Source organism: Podarcis raffonei, chromosome Z (genome assembly GCF_027172205.1).
Source record: "Podarcis raffonei isolate rPodRaf1 chromosome Z, rPodRaf1.pri, whole genome shotgun sequence".
Classification (NCBI taxonomy): domain Eukaryota; kingdom Metazoa; phylum Chordata; class Lepidosauria; order Squamata; family Lacertidae; genus Podarcis; species Podarcis raffonei.
In genome coordinates this window covers 16,369,924-16,382,654 of record NC_070621.1, presented here as the reverse complement: position 1 = coordinate 16,382,654, position 12,731 = coordinate 16,369,924, and the positions used below count along the sequence as shown (strand labels likewise).

At 45.7% G+C, this 12,731-nt stretch overlaps 1 protein-coding gene across 3 annotated transcripts in view; it reads left to right on the top strand.

Moving 5' to 3' along the window:
- ASS1 (argininosuccinate synthase 1) overlaps positions 1-12,731 on the top strand; it is a 76,800-nt gene that overhangs the window by 16,104 nt on the left and 47,965 nt on the right. For all 3 annotated transcript variants that reach the window (XM_053374456.1, XM_053374454.1, XM_053374455.1), the window contains exons 7-8: positions 9,331-9,401; positions 9,891-9,921. In XM_053374456.1, coding sequence (XP_053230431.1) covers positions 9,331-9,401; positions 9,891-9,921 — 102 coding nt within the window. The remainder of the gene's footprint in view (positions 1-9,330; positions 9,402-9,890; positions 9,922-12,731) is intronic.

The following is a 12,731-nucleotide window of genomic DNA, read 5'->3' as shown; positions in this document are numbered from 1 at the left end:
CCTAGACCTGGCCTTGTTTCATAGCTGATGCCTCTGCAGCCTCTGACTCTATGCCCTGGTTGCGGCTGGATTTAAGGGTCATGAACAGGATTTTGCTACTTTGGATTCTCAGCAGGTGCTTCCATGTGGAAATTTGCTGCAGCCTCGGAATGGTTTTCAAATATGTTTTACTCAGAGTATACGTTTTGAAATATGTTCCTTTGTCTGTCTTGAACTTAGAGCAGGGTTAGCAAAGGCCAGGGGTGCCAGCCTGAATAAAATATTGGGGGGAGGGGAGGTAAGCCCTGCGCTGCATAATTGATTGTGATGTGATGCATGCACACCATTTGAATGGCAACGCCCATCAATTTTTTTTGGGGGGGGGTGCCTGCCCCTCAGATTTTTTTATTGTGGGGCTGAAGGCAAAGGTAAAAGAGGGTGATATTATTCTACACTGCAGCAACACCTATAGTGTCCAGGTCAAGGGAAAGTAATAGTCCCACTCTGTCCTGCCTTGGCCAGACCACACCTGGAGTACGGTGTCCAGTTCTGGGCGCCACAATTTAAAAAGGATATTGACAAGCCGGAATGTGTGCAGAGGAGGGCAACCAAGATGATGAAGGGTCTGGAAAGCAAGCCTTATGAGGAATGGTTGAAGGAGCTGGGTATGTTTAGCTTGGAAAAGAGGAAACTGAGGAGATATGACAGACATCTTCAAATATCCAAAGGGCTGTCACATGGAAGATGGAGCAAACTTGCTCCAGAGGGTTAAACTCAAACCAAAGGCTTCAAGTTACAAGAAAGGAGATCCTAACTAAACATCAGGAAGAACTTTCTGACAGTAAGAGCTGTTTGACAGTGGAATGGACTCTCTCAGGCAGTTGTGGGCTCTCCTTCCTTGGAGGTTTTTAAGCAGAGTTTAGATGACCACCTGTCATGGATGCTTTAGTTGAGATTCCTACACTAAGGGGGCTGGACTGGATGACCCCTGGGGTCCCTTCCATCTCTATAATTCTATGATTCTATGACTTTACTTGAGCCAGTGTGGTGTAGTGGTTAGGAGGGGTAGACTCCTAATCTGGTGAACCGGGTTCGCGTCCCTGCTCCTCCACATGCAGTTGCTGGGTGACCTTGGGCCAGTCACACTTCTCTGAAGTCTCTCAGCCCCATTCACCTCACAGAGTGTTTGTTGTGGGGGAGGAAGGGAAAGGACAATGTTAGCCGCTTTGAGACTCCTTCGGGTAGTGATAAAGCAGGATATCAAATCCAAACTCTTCTTCTTCTCCTCATTTCCCCTTCTCAAACTTGGAACACAGTTACTCCATCACTGAGCACCCCGTTCCTGTGAAATCGAAGCTGCTTTGCTCATGTCCCCTGGGGGGGGGGGCTGAAACCTTCCAGAGTGCTATTTAAAAAACTGCCGTCCATTCTGCCTCCTCTCTCTCTCTACACCGTTCACAACGTGTCATTTTCCCCCTTCTTTCATCACAACGAACCTTTAATTTTCTAACCTTCAAGGCCACTTTGGATTTTAGCTGAGCGCAATCTTGCCTGCTCGTTACTGCAGCAATTACAGGCACCCCCTGCAGGAGGCTTCCACATATCCTCGGTTTTTGGGGCGTAAGGATACTTCCCCCCTTCTCCTTTTTTTTTTAAAAAAAGGCCCGTAATTACCTAGATGTTAATTGTCATCCACTTTGAAGGCAGAAACTTGTCCCCACTTCAATAGCTCCGAGAGACAAAGTAAATGCCTTTTTTGCCCTCCCCTCCCCAATGCCTTTTATTCCCCGCTTTTTTTTTTTTTTGGAAGAACAAGTTTCAATAAAACATATTAGAAGTTTTGCATCAGAGTCCCTTGGCTGCCCACCAGGGGACCTTTTCTTTCCCTGCGACTTTATGGAAATGCTTGACAACTGGGCTCAATCAATCAAGAGGAAAAGAGCAGTTCGGTGTATAAACCAGAAAATTGCTTGAGGTTTCTCTCTCTCTCTCTCTCTCTCTCTCTCTCTCTCTCTCTCTCTCTCTTTCCTAGTTCTTTTTTTAAAATAAAAAACACCCAACAACAACGCCCATCTAAAGCGGATCCAAAGCTGTGTTGAGTCAGAAAGAATTATTCTGCAGAGGGTTCTGAGACCGGATGCTGTCGCTCTCGGCCTCCCTTTTAAATTTTATATTTTGGAAATAAAGAGGCACGTGCTTTCCCCGACGCTTGTCTTTTACCATCTGTTATTTATTCCTAAGTAGGCAATTTCCAAGAGACTCCCATATGTTGCCAACGCCCTCTCTCTGTTTGTGTGTGTATATGTGTGTGTGTATTTTAATTGTTATTGTATGGGAAACTGAAGTGTGCGCCTTTTCTCTTCCCAAGAAAAAAAAGGCCACAGCTATAAGCTGAGGAGAGGGCCCCCGCTGGAAGCAATTAATGTGGACGAAAAGAGTTGCGTTCCAGACTTTTCAAACCGTGGCCGTGTGTTAGGGAAAGGGCAGGGGGGAAGGGGAAATGGTTGGTTAATGGATGCACAACCTGGGGTTTTTTTGTGTTTGTTTGTGTTCATTCACCACCAGGGTATTGTTGTTTGAATCTAAGGTGCTGGATGAGGATATTGGAGAGCTTTTAGAGAGCCTGTCCTGCCACAAGCAAACTGTTCCTTTATCTCCTGTCCAGCAGATTCAGCCAGGGTTTTGTAATGCTTAGAGAGCCAGACTAAAAGGCAGTCGAAAAATAACACATGCATAAGAGTAACCTGTTGGATTAGGGCACTGGCCCATCTAGCCCTGCACCGTCTGTTGTCCTCATGGGGGGGGCCAACCAAATGCCCTAATGGAAAGTTTTTCCTCCTGGATGTTAGAAGCTTTAAGACGGCCTTCAGTATACCTTCAGGTATACTGGACCGATCGCCTCGGTCCAGTATACCTAAAGGAGTGTCTCCACCCCCATCGTTCTGCCCGGACACTGAGGTCCAGCACCGAGGGCCTTCTGGCAGTTCCCTCACTGAGAGAAGCCAAGTTACAGGGAACCAGGCAGAGGGCCTTTTCGGTAGTGGCCCTGTGGAACGCCCTCCCACCAGATGTCAAAGAGAAAAACAACTACCAGACTTTTAGAAGACATCTGAAGGCAGCCCTCTTTAGGGAAGCTTTTAATGTTTAATAGGTTATTGTATTTTAATATTCTGTTGGAAGCCGCCCAGAGTGGCTGGAGAAACCCAGCCAGATGGGCGGGGTATAAATAATAAATTATTACTAATATTATTAAGAATAAAGGACTCATCCACACAGTGCAAAGCTAAACTATGGAACTCACTCCTGCATGGAGGCAGTGGCTACCAATTTGAATAGCAACAGATGGCTACCAACTTGGATGGCTGTATGAAATAATTAGCGTGAGTTCATGAAGGAGAGTGCTATTGATGGCTACTAGCCATGCCGGCTGTGCAGTGCTTGTGAATGCCACTTGCTGGAAACTTCAGGAGGGACAAAGCTCTTGTGCGCAGGTCCTGCTTGCAGTTTTCCCAGCAGGGCCACTGCAAGAAGAAGATGCTGGACTAGATGGGCTATTGGCTTAATTCAGCAGGCTCTTAGGTCCTTATCCTCTTATGCTCTTAGCGATGATACAAAGGGACCCATCACTTAGTGGTGGAGCCGGCAGGTTATATGTTAAAAGTCACAGATACAGTACCTAAGCAGCCCTACTGTACAAAACTTTCATAGGGCCAGTCTATCACAGGGACTGATGTGGAACACCCTTAAGAGGCCTGCCGCATCTGTCCCTGTGAGTAGCTGGGCAGTGGTCAGGGCTCTGAGCACAGTTCTTGAAAATGCTTTCAAGTCACTTGGAGACCTTGCTTGTGTACCAAATGACTTATAAAGTCAGTAAATATTATTCTGTGTTATAAATAGTACCCAGAATCTGCTACTACCAAAGTTCACGGTGTCAATCCCCACCATCTCCGGGAAGGGTTGGGAAAATTCTTGTACTGGTACTATTACTGTCTTATGGCTGGTATTACTTTCTACACCAGCTGTGGGCAAGTACCATGCTTGCTGGGGCTGATGGGAGTTGTAGTCTAGCAACATCTTGGGGTGGGGGCAAAGGTTCTCTACCCCTTCTCTATGGTACAGTCATACCTCTTGTTACGTTCGGTTCAGATTACATCTTTTCAGGTTGCGTCCCGCGGTGACCCGGAAGTACCGGAAAGGGTTACTTCTGGCTTTCGCCGCTCATGCATGCGCAGACGCACAAAATGATGTCATGTGCATGCGCAGAAGTGGCAAATTGTGACCCGCGCAGACGCGGGTTGCGTTCTGCTCATGTTGTGAACGAGGCTCTGGAACGTATCCCATTCGCAACCAGAGGTACCACTGTATATTTTATCTGCTTATTCACTCTGCAGTTGGATACCTCTTGAGATGACATAACCAAATTTTGCACAGCGGTTCCCAAGACCTAGGAGCAGGCTTGGAGAAAATTGGATGCCGTTTCAAAACCAGATTGCAGACTGTACCTTTCAAAACTGCATTGATTTTAGCCAGATTTCAAAACTCCACAGATTTGGGGGTTCCTAAGAATTACCAAGCAATGCTGGGTTCAAGAGTGCTAATTATTATTAGCTTCTGGAGTCCAATGCCCAGTCTCCTGAATCCCTAACAGGTATTCCTGTGATTCGAGAAAAATAAAGATAAAATTTAGTCTAACTTCATTTAAAACACAGGTGGAATTGGAGTGTTTTCAGAGTGCCACTAACAGAAAAGAAAATGACCAGGGTTTTGCTTCACTTTATTTATTTGAAACCTTTAAACCACTGCCTCTTTTAAAACCCATGGTTGCATAAAACACCTAATCCATGTTTCACAGGCTCGTCGGGGTGTGTGTGTGTTCGCGTAGCCTCCGGGGTGGGCTCCAGGACGGGGAATGGCGGGTGGGGTGGGGGAGAGAGAGATTTGTGGTCATAAAAAGAGAATTAGCTTCCCCAGCCTGCCCTCCGCTTCTTATAACAGCCCATTCAGTATAAACAAAGGGGAGCTTTAATTGACTAACGAGCTCTTCAAAGCTAATGGACCAGTGCGGTCGCTGGAGTGTGAAGTGGGTGGGTGGGGGGGTTGCTCCCTTTCACAGGACTCGGAGCGTGGACAACTATACGCTCGCGCAGTCGGCCTCACCCCGATGGATGGGTGAGAAAAGAACAGCAGGCCAGGAAGAGTGCCTTGTGAGCTGAAAGACATGAGGCAAGGAGCATTTTTTCAGCCCTGAGGGGCCACATTCCCTTCTGAGTGACCACTTGAGGACAGTATGCCAGTGGTGGGCGGTGCCAAAGGGAAAAGTGGGTGGAGCAAAGAATATAAAGGTTACATCTGCCTAATAATAATAATAATAATAATAATTTATTTCTCCCCGCCCATCTGCCTAGGTTACCCCAGCCACTCTGGACGGCTTCCAACATATATAAAAACATAAACTAAACATTAAAAAGCATCCCTATTCAGGGCTGCCTTCAGATGTCTTCTAAAAGTTGTGTAGTTCTTTATCTCCTTGACATCTGATGGGAGAGGGCATTCCACAGGGCGGGATCCACTACAGAGACGGCCCTGTGCCTGGTTCCCTGTAGCTTCACTTCTCACAGTGTGAGGGCCCTGCCAGAAGGCCCTTGGTGCTGGTTAGTTTCTACAAACATACCCTCTCTATCGTCCACCCAGGCAAGCAAGAGACATGATCAGATTTCAAGGACACATTTCAGCCAGGCCAAAACACTCAAGGAGGGTGTGGAAGCAGGGCTGGTGGTGGGTGAGGTATCTGGGGGGGAAAGGCTCAGAAGGCCACATTTGGCCTCTGGGCCTGAGGTGCTCCAGCCCCCAACAAGAGAAATGCCAATGCAAATGATTTGGGTAATTAATTTTTCCGCCACCCTCATGGAAGCAACAGGAAGGCATGTCCCTCCCTGCCAAAACTTGGAAGCGCTGGTCTTCAACAGTGAAGATTCACGGGGGATTTTGTGAGATAGCCTCTGTCATAAGAACGTAAACAAGCCTTCTGGATCAGGCCAGTGGCCCATTCAGCCCAGCGTCCTGTTCTCACAGTGGCCATCTAGATGCCCATGATGGGAAGCCCACAAGCAAGACATGAATGCAACAGCATTCTCTCCACTTGTGATTCCCAGCAATTGGTATTCAGAGTCACTGCCTCTGACAGTGGCGGTAGAACATAAGTAGAGTCTGGCTGGTATGGACTACATTGAATTGTAGTCTAGTCCAATCCAATCCCCTGCAATGCATGAATATTTTGCCCCATGTGGGGCTTGAACCCACAACACTGAGATTAAGAATCTCATGCTCTACCAACCGAGAAACCCACAAGCAGGACCTGAGCACAAGAGCCCTCTCTCTCCTCCTGTGGTTTCCAGCAACTGGTGTTCAGAAGCATTTCTGCGTCTAGCTGTGGAGGCAGATCATAGCCATCATGGCTAGTAGCCATCAATAACCCTTTCCACCATTAATTTGCCCAATCCTCTTTCAAAGCCATCTAGGTTGGTGGCCACTATGGGAGTCAGTTCCACTCATCAACTCTGCTATATGAACGAGTCCTTTCTTTTATCTGTCCTGAGTCTCCTAACATTCAGCTTCATAGGATGTCCACTAGTTCTATTGTCACGAGAGAGGGAGAAAAACTTTTCTGTGTTCTTTTTCTCCAAGCCATGCGTCATTTGATAAACCTCTGTGACATCATCTCTTACTTATCTTTTCTCTAAACTAAAAAGCCCCCAGTGCTGCCACCTTTCTTCTTAGTGCATCTCTATCCACTTGATCATTTTGGTAGCCCTTTCCGGAACCTTTCCGAACCCTACAATACCCCTTTTTGAGGTAGAATGGCCTATGGCCTGAGGTACATTCTTTGGCCATTGCTGTTGCTTTAAAGTGTTTTCTTGGATTTCAATATTGAATGGTGACATGGTTGTTGTCACCCACCCTGGGATCTTGCAGCAAAGGGTTGGGTAATAAATCTCTTAATAACTAAATAATAAATTAACAGGCACACACACAACCTCCTCAGTGCAAATAACCTAGACTTGGAAGCTGTCCCTAACAGATGGTCACCCAGGCTCTGATTCAATACTTTGTAATGCAGGAAGGAACAAGCACCACGTCAGCACCCGCTGACTGGATTTGTCCAGGAATTGCATTCCCCTCTCTGCAACTTTGCAAAAAACAAACAAACAGCAAACATCTCTTCTGGCAAATAAAATAAATTATTGTCCCAATTGTCAAATCTTTCAAGTTAAGAAAACGCTGGTGGAGCCTTGCCTTTCCCTGGCAGAGCCTAACACCCCCTCGATCAACACCCCGCTGCTGTGTCGTTTGTCAGGCTGAGAACCATGTCATTGCTACATCTCCCGCTAATTCCATGCCCGTCGTGTAAGTCACCCAGTTTTCACAGACCATTTCACCCACAGAAATGTCGCCGGCTAATTGACTGAGTGGGTGACCCCGTAACAGAGCTGAGGTTTATGACTATCTATATGCTGTGTGTGTGTGTGTGTGTGTGTGTGTGTGTGAGAGAGAGAGAGAGAGAGAGAGAGAGAGAGAGAGAGAGAAAGGGGGAGATAGGATAAGGAGATTAATAGAGGAGGAAACGTGAAACGTCTTGAGGCCTTGTGAAAGGCAGGTAGGGACAGCGTGAAACTTTTTATAGGATAAGGATGGATGATTCCATTTCTGGTCTGCTCTCTGCCTGGCATGTATTCATGCATATGACCCTTCTATCCTGTTTCTGCATAAATCTACACACTTTTAAACTTTTTAAAAACTGCATAAAATTAATATTTGGCAAACTGCTGTGATTTATTTGTATAACTATTGCTTAATGCCAAAATAGGTTTCTGAGCACTTTAGAAAGTATATATAAAAAGCACACAACATTACTATAAAAGCTATATTTCGTTTGGACTTTTTTTTTGAAAGATGAAAACTGGACTGCAAAAAATTGGAGAGGATATTAACTGAAGGATATTAACTGTGCTGTGATCTGTTCACAAGGTCCAGCATGTGATAATCAGGACAGTTTGCCTAAAAAATTGGATTGAATAAAATCCATACAAGCAGTGGCGGAGAGCAGGTGGGGGCAGGGCTGGTGCGCTTCAAGGGGTGTGGCGCACCACCTACAGGGGCGTGGCACCTAGTGCGGGCAGGGGGTGGCAGCCGCAATGACACCCCACTGGGATCACGCTGCCGGGGGCGGTGCGCTCTCCCCGCACTCCTCTTCCTCCACCAGTGCATATAAGAGAATCTTCTCTAGACACCTCCGACAGTGGGAAAGACCACAGCTCAGTGCTAGAGCATCTACTGTACATGCAGAAGATCCCTTGGGCAGTCCCCAGCATCTTCTATTCATGAGGACTAGAGCCTTACAGTATTTTCAGATGAAGGACAATGATTCAGTGACAGCATCTGCACTGCATGCAGAAAGTCCCAGATTTAATCCCCAGTGGCATCTCCAGGTAAGGGTAGGAAAGACTCCCTGCCTGAAACCTTGGACAGAGCTGTTGCCAGTTAGTGTTGACAGTACTGAGCTAGACATATGAATGGTCAGACTTCCCTGGGTTCATAGATGCGATTATGAATATGTTTCACTTGCAGTTAAGAATGTTTGAGGGGTTTGGTCTTTGCAAATTTTGATATCAACTGACCCAATCAAATTATCCTCTGTTCATGTGTGGATAGGGATTCCCTGCTGAATTGCAAAGCTGAAAATGATTTTAAACAGGAAAATGCTAAAACACCAACACCCCATAGGTACTTTAAGCCACTAGTGTGCTGAAAGTTTGAATGTTGTACTTTAAGTGCATGATGTTTAGTATCCTTCTGGCACCTACTGAATACTTAAAAAATTATTCCAGGAGGCTTTTTAACTGAAATCTGAGTTTGTAATTTTTAACTGATTTTTTTTTGCATTGTGTATTGTGTTTCCTTGGACAACTGACAACTGTGATTGAGCAGTATATAAATGGTTGAAATACATAAATAAATAAAAGGCAGGACTCAGCCTCACATGACCAAAGAGCTTCCCTCCTAAATTGCAGGAGGTTGGACAAGAAGACTCTTGGTGTCGCGCCCAACTCTAAAATTCTATGATTCTGCTCCAGCTAACTTCCCCCAAAACATTGCTTATTTTGTGGCCCCAGGAATATTGCAAAAGGGGCATACATCCTGTAACAACTGATGATCTGAAAAGCAAGAAGCAGGCAGAAGCAACAGGTTGTGCTGCTGTCTGTCTGCCATAGCAAAAGCTGTTTCTCCTGACGCTGAACTCCTGTTTTCCCAGATTTAATTCTTTCTCCCCTTTTCATATTATCTTGTCTGTAGGAGCATGGCATCCCTATTCCAGTGACGCCCACCAATCCATGGAGCATGGATGAAAACCTTATGCACATCAGGTGAGATAATAAGCCGCCCAGAGATGGGCAGGTACAAATACAGTGGTACCTCTGGTTACGTACTTAATTCGTTCCAGAGGTCCATTCTTAACCTGAAACTGTTTTTAACCTGAAGCACCACTTTATTTAATGGGGCCTCCCACTGCTGTCGCGCCGCCACCGCACAATTTCTATTCTCATCCTGAAGCAAAGTTCTTAACCCAAGGTACTATTTCTGGGTTAGCGGAGTCTGTAACCTGAAGCGTCTGTAACCTGAAGCGTCTGTAACCCGAGGTACCACTGTAATAAAGTTGTAGTAGTAGTAGTAGTAGTAGTAGTAGTAGTAGTAGTAGTAGTTGCTGCTGCTTGAGAGCAAATGGCCACCCAGTCCAGTGTCCTGTTTCTGACAGAGGTCAGCCCTATGCCACAAGCAGCTCAGGAGGACAAGAGACCCAGTTACTAATTAAACCTTTCTCCTTTTCTCCCTTATTTGATCTCCATATTCCAAAGCTATGAGGCCGGGATCTTGGAGAACCCTAAGGTAAGCAGTGCCTACCAAGAAAAAACAGAGGGGACATGGGAAAGGGTCATAGCTCGGCGGAACAGCACCTCCTTTGCTTGCAAAAGGCCCCAGGTCCAGTCCCCTGTGGCATCTCTGTGTAGGGATGGGAGAGACCCCTGCATGAAACCCCAGAGAGCTACTGCCAGTCAGGGAGCCAGTGTGGTGTAGTGGTTAAGAGCGGTGGACTCATAATCTGGTGAACCGGGTTCGCTTCCCTACTCCTCCACCTGCAGCTGCTGGGTGACCTTGGGCTAGTCACACTTCTCTGAAGTCTCTCAGCCCCACTCACCTCACGGAGTGTTTGTTGTGGGGGAGGAAGGGAAAGGACAATGTTAGCCGCTTTGAGACTCCTTAGGGCAGTGATAAAGCAGGATATCAAATCCAAACTCCTCCCCTCCTCCCCCCTTTCCTCTTAATTCCCATTTCACTCCTTGGCCTTGACAAGAAGCAAAATGATTTTTGTTTTTTACCAGTTCTCCTAAAAATATGAACAATTCTTTCATTTATAGACATTATTATATATACAATATTACATGCATATCAACAGGTTTCCTAAAGCAGGGATAGCTGATGTGATGTTTTGGACTATATCTCCCATCAGTCACCATGCCCAGTGGTTAGGAATGGTGGTCCCAAGCCAGTCTGAGATAATGTGGTGCAGTAGCTGGACTGGGACCTGGGAGACACCAGGGCTCAAATCACCAATCAAACATGAAGCTCACTGGGTGTGACCGTGGGCCAGTTGCTGGTTCTCTCAGCCCATTCTACCTTACAGGGTTGTTGTGGGAATTAAATGGGTGGTGGTGGTGGAAGAGAACCACATAAGCTACCTTGAGCTCCTTGGAGGAAAAGGTGGGGTATAAATGAGATAAATAAAGTAATAAATAAAACTTCTGGTGCCTTGTTGGCTATTCCTGTACAAAAACAGATGCACACAACAAGATACACAACTGTATTAAAATAATAATAATAATCGTATGTTAATAGGTAAAGCATGATGTTGCAGAACTATAGTACCACACAGGAGTAGCATTTTTTAATGCAAATTATAGTTATAATATACTATTCCCCATGTATAATTCTGCATGAAAATACATGAATAGCTCAGGCATATGCTCAGTGCAGGAGGTGGGCAGAGCTCGATGGGATCAGAACAGCCATGTTCTGTGCACAAATCCCGTGGTGGCCATTGCCCATTGAGATTGGTAGGGCAGGAAACAGGAAGGCCAAACAATGGGAGGAGCCAGGCAGAGCCAATGAGAGGCAGAGCCAACTAACTCTCAGAGTGGTTTGACACTCAAGCCCTCTTCCCAGGGAACTCTAGGAACTGTAGCTCTTGGGAGGGGAGGAATCTCCTAACAACTCTCAGCACCTGTAACAAGCTGCGTTTCCCAGGATTCCTTGAGGGAAGCCACCCTAGCATCCCACAAGGCCTTGGACCTGTCCCTCTTCCAGAGATCCTCCTTGCTTGAGCCCATGTGGCTATTACTCCTTAAGTGCTCCTACTGGGGGGGGGGCAGGCCCAGCAGGCACTGTCCACCCACTTCCAAGTGCTGTCCTCCTTGTCTGGCAGCGCTGTGTGTCACTCCAGAGTTCCTGGGCATGGCCCTCGCTGCATCTTAATGGGGCTGGATGGCTTTGTTGCCTGCTGGTCCTAATCGCTTCCACTTTATGCTCTGCTGGGCTTGCCACGCTCAGGGGAGCTACTTAAACTATCCATCAGCACTAATTAGACAATCAGGCACGGAGGGTTGGCCGGGGATGGGGGGGGGGGTGATGATGGGTGAGAAAGTTGTGTGTGTGTGTTTGGGATAAAGGTTCTTGTGCCATTCCTGGTAACGGGATGATCCCCTAGACTATGGCTTTTTGAAGCTTTCTGCCATAGAGGACTGCTAATGTGCTGCGAGATGTAAAATGAAAGGCTCCTGTAAGCACCAACTTACCCCCCCAAAGGGAGGGTGCTGTCATCTCTCTGCATGATTACTTTCCTCCCAAGGAAACATCACTTGAAAGAGGTTGGGCAGGCAGTTTAATTTGGTGTAAATCATGCATAGTATTGTACTTCAAATGGTTGGGACCCACCCTGGAACCTTATGGTGAAGGGTGGGTGAATAATAATAAATACATCTACTACTACTATTACTACTACTAATTGTATCCAAGTAAGGTTTGCACCGAGTAGATCTATTGAAATTAATGCACATAAGTTAGTCATGTTTATTAATTTTAATGGATTCACTCTAAATAGGATTAGCATTGAATACAACCCAACAACAACAACAATTAGTAAATTTATTTATCTATTTATAAAAAACATTTATAGACTACTATTTCATTTTTAAAAATCAAAGCAGCTTACAACAAGAACACATAAAACCATACATTAAAACCATTAAAAACTTTAAAAACAGACATCACTTAACTATTATGGGAATATGTATTCTTAATTGCCTGCATAGGCCTGAAAAGTTTGCAGCAGGTGTTTAAAAGTTAAAACAAGCCACCTGCCTAATAATAGTAAAATGTATACAACTAAGGTTAATCCCAAGTAGATCCATTGAAATTAATGGACATAAGTTGGTTACATTTATTAATTTTAATGGATCTGCTCTGAGTAGGACTTGCATTGAGTGCAACTTACAACAACAACATCAACAACATATAGCATAATCTTATTGTGTGCCTGCTCTGAATCTCTGTGTTTTGATCATGGCAATGCAGAGAGGTGGAGCACAATAATTTGCCCCATAAGAAAGCTGCCTGTCATATCCCTGCATGAGTCCCTGCTC